This window comes from Lytechinus variegatus, chromosome 2 (assembly GCF_018143015.1).
Source record: "Lytechinus variegatus isolate NC3 chromosome 2, Lvar_3.0, whole genome shotgun sequence".
Lineage (NCBI taxonomy): Eukaryota > Metazoa > Echinodermata > Echinoidea > Temnopleuroida > Toxopneustidae > Lytechinus > Lytechinus variegatus.
The window spans coordinates 27,349,089-27,370,111 of record NC_054741.1 but is presented as its reverse complement, the minus strand read 5'-3'; the positions used below and the strand labels follow the sequence as shown (position 1 = coordinate 27,370,111).

General features: G+C 35.6%; 2 protein-coding genes across 2 annotated transcripts; both read right to left on the bottom strand.

Moving 5' to 3' along the window:
* Positions 1 to 335: 335 nt before the first annotated feature.
* LOC121409421 (gamma-glutamylcyclotransferase-like) lies at positions 336 to 2,029 on the bottom strand. Its single transcript, XM_041601358.1, has 4 exons — positions 1,971 to 2,029; positions 1,641 to 1,749; positions 997 to 1,148; positions 336 to 602 (listed from the first exon to the last, which is right to left on the bottom strand). The coding sequence occupies exons 1-4, from the start codon at positions 1,988 to 1,990 to the stop codon at positions 356 to 358; spliced, it is 528 nt and encodes a 175-aa protein (XP_041457292.1). The 5' UTR covers positions 1,991 to 2,029; the 3' UTR covers positions 336 to 355.
* Positions 2,030 to 12,686: 10,657 nt separating this feature from the next.
* LOC121407727 lies at positions 12,687 to 19,553 on the bottom strand. Its single transcript, XM_041598918.1, has 6 exons — positions 19,368 to 19,553; positions 18,877 to 19,022; positions 17,979 to 18,230; positions 16,393 to 16,501; positions 14,816 to 14,958; positions 12,687 to 12,977 (listed from the first exon to the last, which is right to left on the bottom strand). Exons 1-6 carry the CDS (start codon positions 19,491 to 19,493, stop codon positions 12,713 to 12,715), a joined length of 1,041 nt encoding a protein of 346 aa, XP_041454852.1. The 5' UTR covers positions 19,494 to 19,553; the 3' UTR covers positions 12,687 to 12,712.
* Positions 19,554 to 21,023: the final 1,470 nt, after the last annotated feature.

Below are 21,023 nucleotides of genomic sequence, written 5' to 3'. Positions count from 1 at the left end.
TGGATCGGAGTAAAATTTCAGAACTAAGTTTTTGCATTCGTTGATACAGATGACCTTCATGCATCAAACATTGTTTTCTGAAGTACATATAGTTTTACAGTATATACAATATGGAGAAACTGATGTTGCAGACCCGGGGGCCCGTTGCAGAAAGAGTTGCGTTTAAACGCAAGTCAAAAAATCAATCGCAAGTCAAACATGCGCGCTGTTAATTGGTTGAAAATCAAGTTGCGCATGATTTTTGGAGTTGCGATTGATTGCAACTCTTTCTGCAACGCGGGCCAGGTCGCAAATTCGGGACTTTGAGTTCACCATGTTCACTATGCTCGAGAATAGATAAAATCAAGGAAATCGATCATTTGAATATTTTATTCATGATATCTGGTGGGTTAGTCTGTCCATTGTGCTTGATTGACCTTAAGAGCTCGACATAGGTTTCTGGAAGGCCAGACTCTACGGCGCCCTCTGTGATGACCTTCATGTAGTATGGCGATGGAAGTTCTTCCTCTTGGCCATTCATCATCTGGTAGGTGCGACAAACGTATTCCATACCATCTGGTGACGTCACCGTGACGTCAAATGCCTTGTAACTAGATTCTGGCCTTTGAAAATAATCACACAAAGCAATGTAAATCAAATACTTATTTTCTTCAATTATTGTATAAATTAGAGATCTGTTGCAGTGTTGGCGCCAGGAGACTCCATGGACAGTGTATATGCTCTGCAAGTTTACACTATTATTATCTTTAGGGCCTATTAATATTTGGTAATGCAATTCCCGATGAACCATAGACGTCTCCCGAACGTTGCTGAATAGTTGTGAAAATTGTTCTTTCTCTAATCTTTCTCTCCACTATTTTCAAATCCATTATATCACAGTAAGTCGGGAACTGAAAATGTCTTGTAACATAAAGAATTATCACATCAGTATAGCATGGCCCGTTTCCTGTGTATTTTTTCCGTGTCCTGACATAAGCCAAATTGAAGTATGCTTACGGATCTAGATTAGCCAGATCTGATTTTTGGAGACGCCATACTGCTCCCCAGACGTGACCTTGAGGACTCTCCATAATAGAGGCAGGGGCTCCGTTCCATAGACTTTCTTCTACACTCCATCCGGGGTACACTTGAAAACAAAGTCTGTAACCCTAAAATATCGTTGAAAATATACATATTGATAAAAAATATTCTTTAAGGTAATGCCAAAATCAGGTAATTATGTTTGACAAGCAGCTAAAATTCAAATTGTTATTCAAACATAATCCTTGTTACACCCTGTAAAACGGCGTCGATCCAAACCAGACTGGCATTAGTGTATCAAGTCGATAGCACAATCGATAGCAAATTATTGTGACAGTTTTATAATCATGAATATATAGGTGAGGTGCCGTGGCCGAGTGGTCTAAGGCGCCTGGCTATACATGGAAAGTCCGGGGTTCGATCCCCGGCTGCGGCACCTATGCCCGTGAGCAAAGCATTTAATCTACAATTGTCTTTTATATTGCTTTCAAATGAATGCAAATGCTATATGCATTATTGGTAACTAGGTGTGCACTTGTTTAAAAAAAAATGAATAGCGGTCCTAGTAAATAACAACCCTTTTGTAAACTTATGAATGGTATTATGTATAATGTTATTACCTCCAGTTTAGCTGGCCCAACAAGCTTCGCGGTTGGGGTACCAATGTGTATACGGGCTCTCAGCAGGTTGCTGGCAAACCCAAAATACAGAAATGAATCCCCATCATTACTAATCAGATAAAAATAGAAAAAGAACACAATCAAAAGGATTGAAAGACACATTATTTTGTGTATTTAATCCGAGGTATTATAATGAGCATAAACATTAATATCAATGGTCAGGCCAAAATGACAGAAATGAAAGGTGTATACTGGCGATGTTACATGATTCTACATGTTATTTGTAATCAAACTTATAATCACCAAGGAATCAGTTAAATTTAAACTTACCTCAGTGCACCACTGTCCATGTTATTCTAAACAATATGCTCCTCTAAAGTATATCATCAGAAAGGGAAATCAATTTCTTGGATAAATAACAAACGTCTTAATATATTGCGAGTGGTAGCATGACGGAACCAACCTTTGGTCTTGAGCTGCAGGGGCGGAAATCTCTCCCAAAAGGTAGGGGGACATGGGGCTGGAAAATTTGAGTTGTACAATGTTATCATCCCAAATTTAAGGTCATTTCGACGAAAATGAATTTGACAAGCAAAAAAAAGGGTTATCATCCCAAAAGTAAAGCCATCTCGTTCTAAAATACATGTTTTATACAGGAATGGATCCAGCCTTCGCCAATGGGGGGAGGGGGTGGAATTTTTTCAGCCATATTTTCCCCGATCGGCTGCTCGAACATGATTTTTGTTTTGTTTCTTTGAAGTGGTAGTTCTTAAATTATTTCTTAGCTTTACTCTTATAAATCAACATAAACATATAATATCATAATTTATATATTGCGAGCGCGAATCGCGATCAAACTTTTTTTGGAAATGTTATGTACAGTTTCCCTAAAATTGAGACATTCTGTCCTGAAAAAGATAGATGTTATCCTGAAAAAGATGTCTATGCAACTTTACTATGAACGCGAAGCGCGAGCGGAAATATTTGATACACGTTTTGATCTGATCGAAAAGGTAGGCCTACCTACTGCTTGCAGTTAGCCATGAAGACGTTACATATTTCAACAATCAAATAATGCGAGCGTCATGCGCGAGCTGAACATTTTTACACTTTTACCTATTAAGATTGGAAATTCTATGCACTTTTTGTGACTTAAACATAATAGGTATATAACTTAACAATTGATGCGAGCGCGAAGCGCGTGCCGAAAATTTCAAGATTTAGACCTAAAAAAGAGACACTCTATTCATGTTTTGTAAATAATGAAAAGGATGAGTATGGGGATCTTCCTTAAATTAATAATGCGAGCGCAAAGCGTGAGCAGAAAATTTTTACATGCGTTTTGAACTTATTGAAAAGGTAGGCCCCACCTATTAAGGATTATTCTTGCACTTAGCCATTAGACTTAGACGTTAAATATTTCAACAATCAAATAATGCGAGCGAAAAGCGCGAGCTGAAAATTTTTGACATTTCTAGTACATAAAAAATGGAAAATTTCAATCAATGTTTGTAATCGTGACAACTAAACAATTGATGCGAGCGCAAAGTGCGAGCAAAAAATTCCAGATTTAGACATTCATGTTTTGTAAATCATGAAAATGATGAGTAATAAGGGGATCCATCTACATTAAAGGGATGATCCGGACTGAAAATATTTATATCTTAATACATAGAATAGAATTCACTGAGCAAAATGCCGACAACTTCATCAAAATCGGATAACAAATAACAAAGTTATTGAAGTTTAAATTCAGCAATATTTTTTAAAAACAGGTGTCATGAATATTCATTAGGTGGGCTGATGATGTCACATCTCCACGTTCCGTTTTCTTGTGTTATTACATAAAAATCATAATTTTTTCATTATTTCATACTTGTGTGAATATGTCTCCCTTATAATTAAATAAGTTGCAGCAATAAGTATCTAATGCACTAAATCAGTTGTCAATCCAATTTTTCTAGTTCTTGGAAGAAAAAATTGGAATAAACCTAATTTCTTATAAAAAAATACAAAAGAACAAGTGGAGATGTGACATCATCAGCCCACCTAACGAATATTCATGACGACCGTTTTCACAAAATATATAAGCTTTAAAATTCAATAACTTTGTTATTTGTTATTCGATTTTGATGAAATTTCCGCCCATGTTGAGCTGATGAAAAATAAAGATAAGTGAATTTAGTACTGCCAAAAAAGGGGGTGACTGTTATTATTTCAGATCACACTCGAGGATCGTGGGGGCATGATCATGGGTGTTTTGGGCGTCTTATCCGTCAACTTTGTTTGATTTTTGGTCAGTGTCATTTACCCCAATCCTAACTTTAATTTATTCAAGAGCCGATCGCTAGTCGAATTTGGACAGTTTTAGGCATTATCAACCCCCTTTGATATATTACATATAGGCAGACTTGGGGCACATGCCTCCTAAAAAGTTCCATGACCAAATAAACAAACAATAAATGAAGATAAACGGATAAGGAGAGGAAATATGTCATTATTGTTTGAATAAATGTTAAAATCTATCACAAGATAGATTTTCTTCTAAAAAGGTCTTATTTTTTCCCTTGCTTTCTCGCGACTTTAATCTTGTCTCAATGCGACGTTTTGAGCCCCCTCAGACTGTTTGGGTCATTACACCAGCGTGCCACACACCGAGGATCTATACGGTCTCAAAACAGTTTCAGTTATCAATATTTTTATTTTCCCCCACAATGTTTTTTCGGTCTTTTTACAATGCGGCGTCACTGACGGGTATATAGGGATGGGGCAGGGGGCGACCGTCCCATTTGATTTTTTGGTGTGATAAAAAATAATAAAATGAAAATAAAATAGATGGGGTACAGGTGAAATCAAAGAAAGAGAAGAATATGAGCATTTGAAAGAGAAGACTGGGTCGTAGAACTACAAGATCCGCCTTTGTTCGTTGGATGTTAGCTGCATTTTGCATTAATATTATTGAAATAGATTTAAACCTTATATTAGAATTATTTATTTAGACAATGATGTTTCTAGGTCTTACGTCAACCACTCCCAATAACTGCTCTGTATTACCTCATTGACAGGATGAAGGTCCAAAGTTGATATTCATTGAACCTTGGGAGTAATAGTAGACCGGCCAAACGATTTCTTTTTTACTTTTGACGGAAAAAAATTGTTAATGCTTGCCAATGCTTGGCATCCCAGCTAAAACTTTAAAAGTCTTGCAAAATTACCCAAAAAGTAGCGTACGGTCGGATGCCAAACGCACTTTTGCGTGAAAATGTATTTTTTTAGCGTAAAATCTGAAAGAATGTCGTAAATCATGCATTTGGATATTTTGACGGAATATGTTAAAGTTTGACTACCCTTTGATATGCGATCATTCTTATTTGGAGTTTCAAATTATAAGACTAATAAATATACATTTGAAATTGGAATATTACACACTCAAAATGGCACCATGAAAGATAAAATCGTCATTTTGATACTCAAAATAAAAGCTTGTGAAAACTATCAATAATTCGAATTTATTTTACAACTTAAGTTCTTCGATTTAAATGCGTTTATCTATCGAATATATGTCAATCGTCCTAATGTCACAAATCTTGAAGAATTTTCAAGTAAGATGGAAGATATATCATGGTATGTTATCCGGAAGGGGACATGCATAATTTATTGGGTGGGCATTTGAAGGTAAAATTGAATATACCGTACATTATAAACACAATTACATGTATAAGTACATATTTAAAACGAGTAACAAAATTTCTGGCCGCAACTGCCCCTGCCCCCGCCCCTCCCCGGGCCCTGGGATCGATTTCTTGACTGGGGGTGCTGATGTAAATATGACAAGCAGATGTTACAGTATATATATATATATATATATATCTTTTAAAATGCTGTTTAACTATTACAAATGCTGTAAACACTTGACACCGATCATACGCCGGGCTGAACTGAAAAAAGCCTTGCTCTCAAGGGCGCCGGAAGCGGAGGGGGCAGGGGGGCACTTGCCCCCCCAAATAAAATTTGGGGGGGGCAAAACGAGATTTTGCCCCCCAATGTGCCCCCCTGAAAGTAAAAAAAGGATAAATTATTTAAGGACAAAAGCAAACGAAGGCACTTTTCTGCCTGAAAATTGTCATTTCCATTGTCAAAAATGAAAAAATTTTGCCCCTGACGGGGCAAATACATTATCATAGTAAGCCTCGCGTCTTTCGACGAACAGTTCCTCTGTGAAACATACCTTTGATAAGCCCCTTTTCCATCTTATTACAGTGTGACAACGTTTAACCTTTTAATGAATACAGTTCAGACTAATAGCGAATGGCAAATTGATAGTGGTCCACCAATTATTAGGTTTATAACTCCTTGATGCTGGCTGTGTCGTCTAACAAACGCGCGGTCGGCCAGAAACGCTCAGACCGGACCCGATATCACTTCCCACTCGAAAGCAACTTGAGATAATGTTTAGACATGAAAAAAATCAAATCTGTGAAAGTGTCTTCTTGATCGGACTCATATTATCCGAGATATGAATAAAAATGTAAATAAAGAATATAAAAGAAAAAAATAAGCGTTACAGTACTGCTCTACTATAAAAAAAAATCTTAAGATATTTTCACAGCCCCGTATTTTCCTCTATTCCTTTTCATTGGCATGACTGGAAGGCGTTTTGTCTGATACTATTTCAGCTCATATGATATAGCACTTATGTATTTTAGATTCCAAAACTTCTTCCCATTACCTGTTACTAATCAGATCGAGATGGCAGCTATGTTCTCTGGTTCATCCCAGCTTTTGTTATTCATGGACGTTTGCAAAAATCTAAAAATAATCCGGGAGTGGGTGGGGCTGCAAGACCTAAATTTTCGAAGAAACTTAAGAGCGAGGGGGTTTGTGATGGGGGAGCTTAAAAATTTTCTAGAATAAAATTGAAGGATTTCGTGCACACTTTTGGTGAATTTTGCCCTCTCGATCGGCGGCCCCGGCTGCGTACGGTCATGTTTGCCATCTTAAAGTCTTTAAAAGGCCATATATTACATTGGTTTTAAACAATTTCGTTTGCAATAAGGCTCGTAATTTGCTGGAACTGCGACCCTGATCATGAAGAAACACCAGTCTGGGTCAGAAGGGAGGAAACAGAAGGAGCAAAAAGAACTCCAAGACTGTTTAATTCTCAAGAAATTTATTTTTGAATGCTATTAGAAACGCAACTTTTATACTCCATTTTTACACAAAGACCTTACCATGGGGGGGGGGGGAGTCCCACAGCCTCTCCCACTCGATCGCTTCGGTATCTCACACTGTCAAAAATATTGTGCCCCCTTCGGGATTTTGCCCCCCAAAACTGAAAGTGTTCCGGCGCGCCTGCTTGCTCTACCGTGTATACTGCAATTACTTAATTGCAATTCTCAATCTAGGGAAAACTGAACACTCTTTGCTCTGATTGTAAGCTCAGACACCAATGATGATATAATGTTTCGCTATGAACTTTTGAATTTTGGGTGCATTGTACTGTTGATATTTATAAAACGTGGATTTAATTGAATTGGTTTTCACAATTATCTAGGACTTTGTTTACAACCACTTTCTGTTCTTCAGATTTTGAGTGTTGTCAATCATATGAGCATTCGGCAACAACAAGAATTATTTGTTTGCGTGCTGTTTTCGAAAACATTAATGTTAAAACTACACCACCGGTTTTTAAAGTGGATTATCATAACATGGAGTAGCTCCATGATCATACCAAGCATTGTACAGCGTGTCCCATGGTCCCACAAACATGTTAATCATGTTAATGGCACCTTAACTGAGTATAATGTAAAATTACTAAATCCTATTGTATATCATTTATGTAATCATAGATTAGCATTTTTCATACAACTGGCTTGAATTTCATGCGATATCATTCATTAAACAAAGAGAGATGAGCCTTCTTTCAGATTTCATGAGAAAACCTCTCAATCCAAGTTCGTTACTGCGTTTAATAAAGTACGTCTTCAATCTCTAATTGTCTATTTCCTTTTTTTCAGATTTTCTTTCGGCCCACAACCTACGGGCCGAAACTTAAATTTAAAAGAAAAATTGAAAAATGATACTTTCACACAAAAGTGCACTTAGCATCCGCCCGTACGTTATTCCTCAGTATTTCCGTAAGACTTTAAGCTAGGATATGGCAAGAAATGACAAATTTTGCTATCCAAACTTCCAAAACATAAAAAAAAAACCTTAGTATGTCCTTTATACATGTAATTATGTACATAATGTACGGTATGTTCAATTTTTAAATCAAGATGCACACCTGGTAAAATATACATCAACCCCTTTCGGATAATAAAAAATGAGATATCTTCCATCTTAATTGAAAATTCTTGTAATATTTGTAACAGGACATTTACTAAACATTCAATGAGTAAACGCATTTAACTCGAAGAATTTAAGTTGTGTAAACAAACTTCAATAGTTTTCACAAACTTTATTTTGAGGAAATCGCGATTTTATGTTTCACTGCGCCATGTAGGGCCTATGTGTGTGTAATTTTCAAATTTGAAATGTATATTTATCGGACTTATAATTTGAAAATTCAAATAAAAAGGATCGCATATCAAAGATAAGCAAAAATTTTAACCTATTCCGTCAAAATATAAAAATGCGTGATTTTTTATATCCTTTCACATTTCACGCTAAAATGACACTTTCACGCAAAAGCGCGCTTGGCATCCGGCCGTACACCATTTCCCGTAATTCCCGGGTACTTTAGCAAGACTTTTAGCTGGGATGCCAAGCATTAACAAATTTTGCCGTCGAATCCTTTTCTAGAGCCCTTTCTGACGTTTGGCCGGTCTACTATAAATACTTTCTCCAATATTGAATACTTCCACCCCCTACCACTCTCCCTCTTCGATCTGAGGGTCCCCGTGCCTCCTCTGTGGATTTATCAAAATGAATATGTAAATCTGTCATTTTATTTAATCTATTCAACCTCTATCATAATATGACCGAAATTGGGATTTCTTATTGCCAAATTCAAAGATCAATATCTGAGTTTCTTGATAGTATTTTGTTAATTCAATCCCTGGCTGCCTTTTTCTTTATTTCTCCATCTCTACATTAGGCCTCTCTCATCATGTACCCACCCCCTCTCTCTGACACACATACCTCCCTCCCTCCCTCCCTCACTCACTCACTTACTCTCTCCCTCACTCACCCACCCACCCACTCCCTCACTCACCCACCCACCCACTCACTCACTCATCTACTCACTCACTTATTCACTCACTCTTTCCTCTCTCCCTTTATCTCCCCCTCTCTCATCATTTTGCCACCATCCGACACACGTTCAGCTCCCATTGAAACGAGAGATAACGATCATCAATGATAATGACAACACAATCATGTTTGACCAATGCAGTAATATAAATTTATATTTCCCAGTATCCAAAGTTACAGAGAGGTACACACACGTTTGACATGAAACCAAATCAATATTTTTACAGTTTCAACTTTCAACACTAACATGTAAGCTAGGCCATGTTTCAATGTCCATATTCAGTAAGCTCAACTCATACTGTATTTCATTATAACCTTGACACCACAAAATAAATAATGGTATTTGAGCTATATATGCACAGCACGTGTAGAAATTACTAGTAATATACAATCACAACCACTTTTCAACATGTGTATGGCAACAGGAATTTCTTTTTAAAGTATTTCAGTGAAATCACAATCTACGTCCCAGACGGTAATTTTCACAGCAAGGAGACATCTCAATAAGTACATCCTTGAAAATATTACACATGCATTTTCTTATTATTGCAAAGTCATAAAACAGTAAATTTCCTGAATATATAATATCCATCGTTAAAATTATTCAATTTCAACATGCATTTCCTACACAATTAGGAGAAATGCAGATAAGAACTTCCTAATATAGGGCAAGGTAACAAGCCTTCTTTGTCATGATATTCATACATTACAAAATATGCAATTATAATGATATATTGAGGATGATTTGACACTCAATGAGAGCAACATTTCTAGGTTTACAGAATACAAAACATAATTAGTTAATTGTTCCAAGTATTTAACACATCCAAACTGATGTAATAAACAGAACCTATGTGCCGGTGTCCCCATCTATATGTATTACAAAAATACTTCTCTCCAAGCAGAGTAATACAGAAACTACAAATAAAATGAATGAAGGGCATCATTTATTTAATTTCAGAACTTCTTGTTTGATATTCATTCTAAAAACTATGTTTAAAAAAGGACCCCCAAAACAACGGAGAGTTATTACTATAATTTCTACAAAAAATGTATTCAATCAATATGATGAATTAATAACGTTATTAGTATTGAATCAGATATCATCATTGATAAATAAATAGTCCCTTCATATAATCCTTTCCTTTCATTGAACTTAAACTCTTTGGATTCACTTGTCATACTTGTATATCATTCAGTCAGGAAATGAATAAATTTTTTTTATTTTAAACGAGACTTTTCAGGAGTAAATTATGCAAAAGCATTCTCATTTTCACCCATCAAGAGTGCAGGAAATCCTATAGTTAAATATGGAACTTTGTGGGGGGGGGGGGGATCGTGGTCTAGTGGTTACGACTCTTGTCATTCAATCCGAGCAACGTGGGTTCGATTCCCAGCCATGGCGTGTTTTCCTTCAGCAAGATATTTACCCACATTGTGCTCAATGTGCTGCACTCAACCCAGGTGAGGTGAATGGGTACCCAGTAGGAAGAAATTTCTCAAATTCCAGAGTGCCTGTAGGCAGCATGACTATTAATGGGGTAATAATAGTAGTATTATTGTAATGCACAGAAATTGCGCAATATAAATGTACAATTAATATTCATTATTTTCATTACTATAACTTGAATAATAATTGCCTTTTACCATCTGCTTATCAATCTGCTCATTAAAAAAAGATACCGCAATACCCATCAACATCAAATACATATAAAAATAGTATATATAATTGGATAAAACACACAGAATAATACGGTAAATTTACCACCACACATTAATCATATGATCAACATCTGCTGTGGACGGATGTTTGCTAAACATTTGTCACACAGAGTACATGAATTTTAATAAATCATTCATTATCACATTACATAAACCAAACATCACATGTTTATCCACTTTATCATATCAATTATTCCATGCAGTATTAGTTGCAGAATTAATTCAAAATCATTACAAATTATACACATACAGTATATATGCATTATATACAATATAATTTCATTTGTATACTGTACATATAATATCATACAATCAATATCTTTCAAAAACAAGATTTACAATTAATTCTGATGGTTTCATCAAATCAAATTTGTGCGCTTTGCTCCTCAGGGAGTGGACAAAGAGTGTATCTTGTGCATCAAGCTGGCATCCAAGAACAAGAGTAACAATCCTCATGATTTGGCTAATGTTCTTGTGTTTGTATTAATGTGTCTTTTTGAGCTTGCTTTTCTCAGTGACTGGCTGCCAAATCACTTTTATTAGCCTACTCCTATTTCAAAACCTGAAGGTTTTCACGGGGAACTCTAATTAATACGATTTAATCTATTTGGGGGTACAAAATTCAAAATACAAAAGTTTGTATTTGGTGATTCAGTAGTGAGTGGGAATCCTTCATAGAGTTCAATAGCCCTTAAGCCAAATGAAGATAAGCTCACACACATGTAAAGAAATTGTATTATAGTTGCATATCTCAATTTAAAGTATCAAATAGAGAATGAGACATGATTGTAAAATGATCAATGTATAAATAAGTTTTTAAAACTTGTAAGTTCAGTGTCAAAAGTGACAGAAAAACAATATTCATTCAGAGAGTTACGATTGATCCAATCAATCGTAACTCTGTTGAAATTTATCAGTGTCATAATTTTTTTTACAAACAATTTTCAAAATGTCCTTTTTAAACAAAGGGGAACACACCAAATTGTCAAGAAAACAATGAATTAATGCAATTTACGTCATATCTAAAAAAACATTTTGAACATTCATGCATTTTAGATGTTGACATTGCTGGCCGTCCATAGTTGTGATTGATCAGATCAATCGCAACTCTTTGTAAGACGGGCCCCAGAATAAGCCATATGTAAGATCTGTAGGTCATCCTTATATGTAAGTACAATGAATAAACATGACAAATGGAAGACATCCACCTATCATTTGTTGACCTACCCAACAGCCAAGTATAGAATTGCAGATTTAGTGAGCTTATTTTTCAGAAGTCCTCAATTTTCATGTAACTTGTCCATAATTTTGTACTTTAATCATCCCTTTTTTCAGGTATTTCATTTTTCTTTCAGGCAATGATTTCATAAAAAGAATGGATTGCCAATTAACTAAGTCCTACTTCCATTTTTAATTTATTTTAATCTGCACACTCCCATCCAGCAAGGATTTTGGAGAAGCTTATCTTTGTGCGAGTGGGAACATATCAATTATTACAATGAACTGAACATCACTACTGAATGCTAGTATATCTCTGCCAGATACCTGCATTGCTTATTATGATAGATCATTAAAAACTAATTCGTTCATATCTTTACAAAACGTTTTTGTTTCTTCATGTACCAGCAAATGAAATTGACTAACCGTACCTACATAATACTGGAATGCTTCTAAAAAATATGGCATGAATGCCAATAAAAATTGAAAACAAGAATAGCAAAGACTAACCTAGATTCCCTAATGTCCATCTAAGGCATCTAAGTACATTTTCTTTAACTCAAATATTAAGCAAACAAAAAATAACATCACTGATTAGTTCACAATACAAATAAAAAAGTACCATATATGATTTACCCATGAAATTCTGCTACATTCTTGAAAAGTACTCTCTATAATAGAATCCAATTTCCTAGAAATTAAATAAATAATTCCTATAATTTATATTGATATCTATTGTAGGTCTATGGTGTATCGTGTATAAACAGGTTAAAATTGGTGAAATTGCTTACAATGTTTTGAAGGACACTGATAGGGCAGATGGAAATGTAAGGCATCATAAAAGAAAAAGTTATGTAATATCATTATTCTGGCCCAGGTCACGACTGAGATGTGGTAGATTTGAAGAGAGTGGCCATAATAGGAGGGGGATCCTTATCTCCGTTGTGAGGTATCGCTTCAAGACGTTGAATATAAGAGGAAGGAACTCGCGATTGTTTGGCGCCCTCAATCAAAACTTTCATGTAATGCGGTGAGGGAGCCATCTCCTCTACGTCGTTATCAAGTTGATAAGTGCGACAGACATGACTGCCGCCCTCTGGTGTTGTGACGGTGACATCCAGGACGCTGTATCCACTTTCTTGACTGAAATTATGAGTGAATAATCAAAGATATTGATATTATCAAGTTAAAATCAAGGTAAAAGAAATGACCAGTTAACTTATCCTTCACCTAATAATATGTCTTTATGAAGTGATCTGATAATGGCTTAATCAAAATGCAATAATTCAGACATCATTGCTTCAACTGTCAAATTTAGATAAAATAACATAATACTGAAACTCAAGGGTGACAAGAAGAATGGTCTTCAACAAAGACAATTTTTTTTCTATTAGTGAAGCCCCTGATAATAAAATATACTCAAGGAAAAAGGATAAAGCAGATGACGCTAAAAATGTCAATAAAAGTCTTTGTATTTCAATTTAAGCTAGTGCAATTAAAATGATTTGGAAGTAAAATTGTACTATTCAAATTTTTATCAAAACTATATATTAATTTTTATAAAACCGGGTTATAGGATGTAGCCAAGTAATGCAAGTAATGAGTTCCTGTGTCATATCTACACAACTCTCCAGCTGTGCATTTTTTTGTACAGCACTGCATTTGGATGAATTGGTAAACCTCCCAATTAGTAAAACTACGTGACACACAAATTCATTAAAGGTCAAGTCCACCTCAGAAAAATGTTGATTTGAATCAACAGAGAAAAATCAGACAAGTACAATGCTGAAGATTTCATCAAAATCGGATGTAATATAAGAAAGTTATGACATTTCAAAGTTTTGCTTATTTTTAACAAAATAGTTATATGAACAAGCCAGTTACATCCAAATGAGAGAGTCGATGATGTCACTCACTCACTATTTCTTTTGTTTTTTATTGTTTGAATTATACAATATTTCAATTTTTACGAATTTGATGATTAGGACCTCCTTGCCTGACGCACAAAATGTTAAAATAATGAAATTCCATGTGTTCAGGGAGGAATGAAACTTCATTTCACATGACAATGACGAGAAAATCAAAATATTTCATATTCAAACAATAAAAAACAAAAGAAATAGTGAGTGAGTGACATCATCAACTCTCTCATTTGGATGTAACTGGCTCGTTCATATAACTGTTTTGTTAAAAATAAGCGAAACTTTAAAATGTCATAACTTTCTTATTTTACATCCGATTTTGATGAAATTTTCAGTGTTATGCTTGTTGAATTTTTCTCTTTTTATTCAATTCAACTTTTTTTCTGTGGTGGACTTGTCCTTTAAAGAAGAAAGCCATGGCTAGGATTTTGGCCTTTGATGATGCCCTAACTCAGGCATGTATCATTGTGACTTAACTTTTGATGTCAAATTAGAAAACAGAATAGGGCCTATTTGCATTATCTGTGGAATTTTTCAGGTGTTTTAACAAATTGTCTAGTTTGATAAAACAAATAATGTACAGGTCTAATGATGGTGTTGTGAATGATGGTCATGCTGGTGAAAATACAGGCAAGCAGAGCCACTCACAGACTCTCGACTATGGATTATTTTTTTATATTTAAATAGAGAGCTCTATGAAATAATAAAAGTAAACACAAAGGCCCGTATTCTGAAGTCAGGTTTAACTTAGACCATGGTCTAACTCTGTGCTAAAATTATGGGAAGCCAAAAGTCTCAAAATTTTTATTAAGTTGTATGTTTCTTATGTTTACTGTGCTCTTTCCTGATTCATCGATGGTGAAGACGATCACTCTATTTATACTTCCTAGACAATTATGAATGATTTGGGAGCCAATTCAGCTGAATTATGATATCTCTACTGTTAGTGATTAATGTAACAATTGGCTGTCCATACTTAAACCACAACTTTAAACCTGAGTTTAAGTTAAACCCGACTTCAGAATATGGGCCAAAATGCTTAATAGATAGATAACCCACCTATCTAGGTGATCTCGGTCTGATATATGTAGTCTCCATACTACACCCCATAGATGATCACCGGGAGCTTTCTTGATAGTAGCAGGTGCACCTTTCCAGTAACTTATCCAATCAGGATAGGCATGAAAACACAGCTTATAACCCTACATAAAAGACAATTAGTGGGGCAATGAGATGGGGGTGGGGAATTAAATACATCTCCATACGTGTGAGCATGGTGATCTAGTGGTTCTTGCTCTTGACTTTCAATCAGGTGGTCGTGGGTTTGAATCCCAGGTACGATATTTTTCTTTCAGCAAGAAATTCATCCGCACTGTGCTGCACTCGACCGAGATGAGGTGAGGCAAACAGGAAATTCTCAAAAAGCTAAAATTGGTAGCCTAGCTCAGCCCTGGAAATACAGGAGCGCCTTGAGCACTTAAAAAGGTGGATGTGTTTAATATAAATACCTGCATCTATATCATTGTTCTTATTATTAATATTCACTTGGGAAAATTCAATTTCTAATGATATTACAAAAAAGTTCCTAAGCCCAAAATGAATGTTTAATAACCACCTCAGTCAATACTATATTTCACACTAGATTATGAAAGATTATTTAACTCTTGTTCTACAATTCATAACTGTTTCCTATGGTCCCAAGAGATTTGACTAAAATAGGCAGAACATAGTCAGTGAAAACCACTTTAGATCATGAAACAGTCCCCTAGGGCATCATTTCATAAACCCCTGTCAGCAATGACAAAGGTGACCAGCCAAAACAAACAATAAGTCGCGAGGGAAGGTTTCCTGAAAACAGCCAAAATAATACTAAACAGGCAAAAATTCTACCCCAAAAATACTCATCTGAAAGAGAAATTCTTCGGTAAAGGAAATAATCTGTTGTCTAACGGTGATGCATCATGAGACAGATTATTTCCTTTACCGATTCCATACTACCACGATGATCAACATCTTCCGTACTACAGAAATTCTTCTTTATACTGTCAAATATTTGAAGTTGTAAAGTTGAATTACAAAAAAAAAAGACACAAGCAGTTTCTTTGACACAACTGTTTGCAGACTGCTTGGAAGTTTTACTGAGAGTGCACAGTATGCACAACTCATACTTGAGTGAACCTGAACTTCAAACATTATTTCTCCATGTATTATTGAAGCTCTGACTTAATACTTTCTGCATTCAAATAAGTACTTTTGTGGGTTATGCTGAATCAAGTGATATATCATGTTAAAGCTCAGGATATGCTTTTTCAAACAATAAAAATCTAAAAATTCACTTTAAGTGACTTCCTTTTTGGTTTTGGGGTGGCTGGTCACAGATTATCATTCTCAGTTACCATAGTTCATCATAGACCAGGGGCCTGTTGCAGAAAGAGTCGCATTAAAACTCAAGCCAAAATATTAAGCGCAAGTCCCGAAAATCAAGTTGCGCAAGATTTTTTGAGTTGCTTTTGATCGCAACTCTTTCTGCGACGGGCCCCAGTACTGCAAATCAAAATCAATGATTTCACTGAAATTGTCCACTTTTATGAAAGTCCCCTGGAATTACAGGCTCAAAAATGAATGTGAGAATGTACCTCAAGTTTAGCTGGACCAACTAGCTGTGCGGTTGGATTGTGTACATGAATCCTGGCTTTCAACATGTTGCTACCATACCCAAAGTAGAGGAAGGTATCATCACTGCTCCTGATAATAAATGAAAAAAAAAAATAATAGAAATAATAATGCATCTCATCTACTCTGCACAGAGTTCTCAAGACGCTGATAGGAATCATACTTCGTTCCCACTGTCGTGTAATCCGTTACGATCGGCCTTTTGTAGCTGATCGCAAATGTTTTTGAGCCATCCAAATTTTGTCTACAATCAAAATGATTGCCACGACTGACCTTAAGATCTGATATAATCACTACAATTATTCCACGATTTAGACCATGGTTTCAATCTTGGTACGAATCATGAGTGGGGCTAGGTACGGTATCACAAAATTAGAGAATCTGTAGTAATGGGGATATATGCATTTCAGACTAATATTATGTACCAAATGTATCTGGGATACCATATGGACCTGGCCACGGAGGATTATCAATTGTTACGAGGGGCGCTGTGACAATGCTCAGCATCCCCAGTCCAGTATTACAAACAACTAATCCTCTGCACAGGTCCCTGGGATACCATGGAACTCAATTTTGTGTTCAAACTCAGCCCAGAATACCGGTAATTACTCATCCAATACAGGCTGACTGTCGCAATGGGCTACGGCATCATACAGGACACCCATGGTATCGTGCCAAACAATAAATGGATAAACTAACAATCAAAATTGTGTTTCATGACCTAAGTTTACAAGAAGAACCATTTTGTACTTTTAATACGCATGTGACAAAGGATCACAAAGGAACAGATTAAGGTACAAATTCAAGAGCCAATAAATTGTTCAGAGTGAATTAATCACCATTTAAGAATCTAAGTTTTAATCTATTGGTGATTTAAGGGATGGTCCGGGCTTAAAATATTTACATCTTAATAGATAGAGTAGAATTCACTGAGCAAAAATTTCATCAAAATTGGATAACAAATAAGAAAGTTGTTGAAGTTTAAAGTTTAGCAATATCTTGTGAAAACAGTCATCATGAATATTCATTAGGGGGGCTGATGATGTCACACCCTCATTCTCCGTTTTCTTATGTTATTACATAAAATCTTTTTTTTTTCATTATTTCATACTTGTGTGAATAATATGTCTCCCTTATAATGAAATAAGTTGCAGTGAAAAATATCTAATGAACTAAATCAGTTGTCAATCCAATTTTTCTAGTTCTTGGAGGAAAAATTTGAATAAACCTGATTTCTTATAATAAATAACAAAAGAACAAGTGGAGATGTGACATCATCAGCCCAACTCATGAATATTCATGACGACTGTTTTCACAAATATTACTAAACTTTAAAATTCAATAATTCTGATATTTGTTATCCGATTTTGATGAAATTTTTTCGACATTTTGCTCAGTGAATTCTACTCTATTTATATAGCTATAAATACTTTCAGCCCGGACCATCCCTTTAAAATTAAATATCAATTATGAATGCAATTTACTAGTATGTGTAATAAATATCTATATCAGTGTAATTTAAATGTAAATTAATCTGTATATTTCTTACTCGGAATCGATTAAATTCATGATTTCCACCTGTCCGCTGTAACCGTTATCCTCAATCGATCTCAGCCATTCCAGGTAATGCTGAGGGAGAGAGTTTTGATCGGCCCCTTTCCTGATCACATCCATGTACTGAGGTGACGGGGTGCCCTCCTGAAAGTCTATCATGCTATATGTCCAACATGTATGACGGGTACCATCTTGTGATGTCACAATGACTTCCTTTCGTCTGTAAACAATGCCTTCACCCTCTTGTCTGTAGTGAGTTAGACAGAATACAATGGAGAGGTAAGAGGGAGCTATGTAGCATTTTTAAGAAATGACACACATTGATATTCTGATTGAGTTTTATTATTCATTCAAATATTTGCAAAAGTATAAATATTACACAAATGAATGACACATACTGTACAGTCACAAACTACACAAACACAGAATTTAAAGAAAGCCAACAGAAATTTTGAAATCTTGAAAACAACCGCCTACTCTTATTTTCCCAAGAAATTAAATTTGAGTTGAAATATCATCCAAGTTGTTAGAAATCTTGGGTTTTCTAAGCTTTTTTATGCATGTTAAATTCAGGTCTCAAATAAGGTCAGTTAAATGACATCTTGCAGTTTATCCATACTTTAAAAAAAGGTTGATGACAACCTAACAGCTTGCCACACATAGCAACAAGTAATATTTATTTTATGAACTGGATAAACTACTCTTAGGTTAAAAAAACAATTATATACCACATTACTTTATGTATAATAAATCATTGTACATTGCTACATCTCTATTATTAAGTTGCAGGATTGTCAATTACAAAATCTCTATTAGGTTTTCGGAATATTACCTAACTTCTACAAATAAATTTGAGGAACCAGACCTACACAACAACAATAGAATCAACTTACAAATCCAGACTTGCGAGATCCCTTTCCTCCAATCTCCACACTATGCCCCACACAGAGCTCCCATTCCTTTCTTCAACAGTAGCGACACCACCATGCCATCTATTACTCATCCATTTGCTTTGTCCTCCAAAACATAGCTTGTGATCCTGAAATAAAAGTAAAAAAATAAGACAAGCCACAAGAAAGATCACACCATTTGAACAGAAATGCACTAATAACAGCTATGAAGCACTTTTAACGTTCCTTATTATCAATGTAAGATGAGTCTTTCTTGTCTTTGGCATGATGAATCAAAACAATGAAATCAAGTCCAAGACAAGATTGGAAATTAATTCTCATCAGTAAAATGCTTTATTTATATTAACAGGTAATTAGGCTATCGCCCGGTACAGGCCGCTATCTACGGTGAGCCACCGACAGTCACGTTAAATTGACGCCCAACGCTCGGGGAGGACTGTCTGTTGAGTTCCGACGAAATCAAATTGTTTTACCTTTAATTCTGCGACGTCAACAAAAACAGCAGACGGATTTTTCAAGTGAATTCTCTCTTTCAGTAGATTACTGCCATATCCATAATACAAAAATGTGCCTTCAGACCCTCTTGAAGTTTCGTCCATGCTTGCTATCTCAACTTTGTTATCGTCAAACAAGTGTTTTCTGCGACGTCGTCCAGCTCCCAGTCGAGTCCCAGACTAAAAATCTTTACGAGCTGCTAGTACTAGTATCATTTTGGTTGTGATTATAATGTTTTAAACAAGAGATGGCGCTAAACCACACTCTAAACTTACCGCTACCGCAGGTCTACGTATAACGTACATGCAGAAATTGATTTCATCTAGGCCTATATATACATCAAAATCGATGAAATGGAATATCGGTTTGTCAGTTCTGTTCAGTGGCATCCTTAGCGTCGGCTTGGCGTACAGATGGGAGGTGGGGGGGGGGTTGGGGCGCTTGCCCCCCCAAAAAAAAAGTAAATGAATAAAAAAATCACGACCAAGAACACAAAAGAGAAAAGAAAACGTTTTGGAAAGAAAGTTTGTTTATGATAATATTTTCTAAATGTTATGTCAAAATCTTGTCACAAAATTAGATTTTTGTAAAAAGTTATTGCCTGTTCGCTTCGTTCACTCGCAAATTTCTATTGATTTTGTCCGATACGCCATATCTGACCCCTCAATATCTTGGGCTCATAACGCCACTCTGCTTCAATTTGCAGTTTACCTGTACTTTTCAGTCGTGAGCTAGTCGGGTCGGATGGGGTGTGCGGTGGCCTTTACAGAGGGGCACGTATTTCATCAGGGCAGGGCCCTTTGATTTTACAAAGAGGAAAGACCGGAAAAGAGGGGGAAAAGAAAATAATGGAGGAATTTAAAGAAGGATGAGTATAGAAGTGAATGGTCAGAGCTCAATAGTAGAAAATAACTTTAGGTGTTCTTGCCCATCTCTTTATCAAAACTTGAAAAATGCCAAAGTCTAAAATGACGGTATTTTAAATTTTACATAATATTTGATATGGCTGAAAATCTAAATTTTCTAGATCTGCTTCACTTTTTGATACTGACCCAATATTAAAAAACGACAACGTTTTGAAATGCGAAACCAACGGGTTTTTGCGCGTTTTTTTAAAGCAAAATCTGCCGGGAAATCAGAGGGATGGCTTAAGTGTACGTCATGTTTTCAGTAACTGTAGGCCTATAAATACAACGGCTGCATGGTTAACATTAATTTCCAATATCAAAGCACTATATAATTATGAAGGATATAGAAGTGAGCATATCAAACTCTTGCGTGATCTGCAATAATAATTTAGCTCTCCACATGAATCTCATCTATCTATTTTTTTTCTTTAGCATCATTTAAACACCCTGACATAGGCCTAAACACTGCGAAAAGAGAAAAATCAAAATTTCGATTATTTTCACACAACAATTATTACACTGAAAAGATTACATGCAAATGCAAATAAGACGGGGGTCATAAAGCTATGACAATGCAACTGAGGAGACCTGAGACCTTGTTTTAGTCATATGCTCTTGAGGAAAAAACAATATATTTTGTAAATAGTAATTTGGAGACGTCATTGGTTCATGACCAGGAATTTTTTAAAATCAATGAGTGAAACTTCAAAATCATTAGGTTTTGAT

What these genes read in the sequence shown, in the direction of transcription:
- LOC121409421 (XM_041601358.1), bottom strand. Translation starts at nt 1,990, where the DNA reads ATGGACAGTGGTGCACTGAG. An exon ending in ATGGACAGTGGTGCACTGAG is followed by an intron (nt 1,750 to 1,970) that starts GTAAGTTTAAAT and finishes TTATCTGATTAG; the next exon opens with TAATGATGGGGATTCATTTC. An exon ending in TTGGGCCAGCTAAACTGGAG is followed by an intron (nt 1,149 to 1,640) that starts GTAATAACATTA and finishes ACGATATTTTAG; the next exon opens with GGTTACAGACTTTGTTTTCA.
- LOC121407727 (XM_041598918.1), bottom strand. Translation starts at nt 19,493, where the DNA reads ATGGACGAAACTTCAAGAGGGTCTGAAGGCACATTTTTGTATTATGGA. An exon ending in GATCTCGCAAGTCTGGATTT is followed by an intron (nt 18,231 to 18,876) that starts GTAAGTTGATTC and finishes AACTCACTACAG; the next exon opens with ACAAGAGGGTGAAGGCATTG. An exon ending in ATGAATTTAATCGATTCCGA is followed by an intron (nt 16,502 to 17,978) that starts GTAAGAAATATA and finishes ATTTATTATCAG; the next exon opens with GAGCAGTGATGATACCTTCC.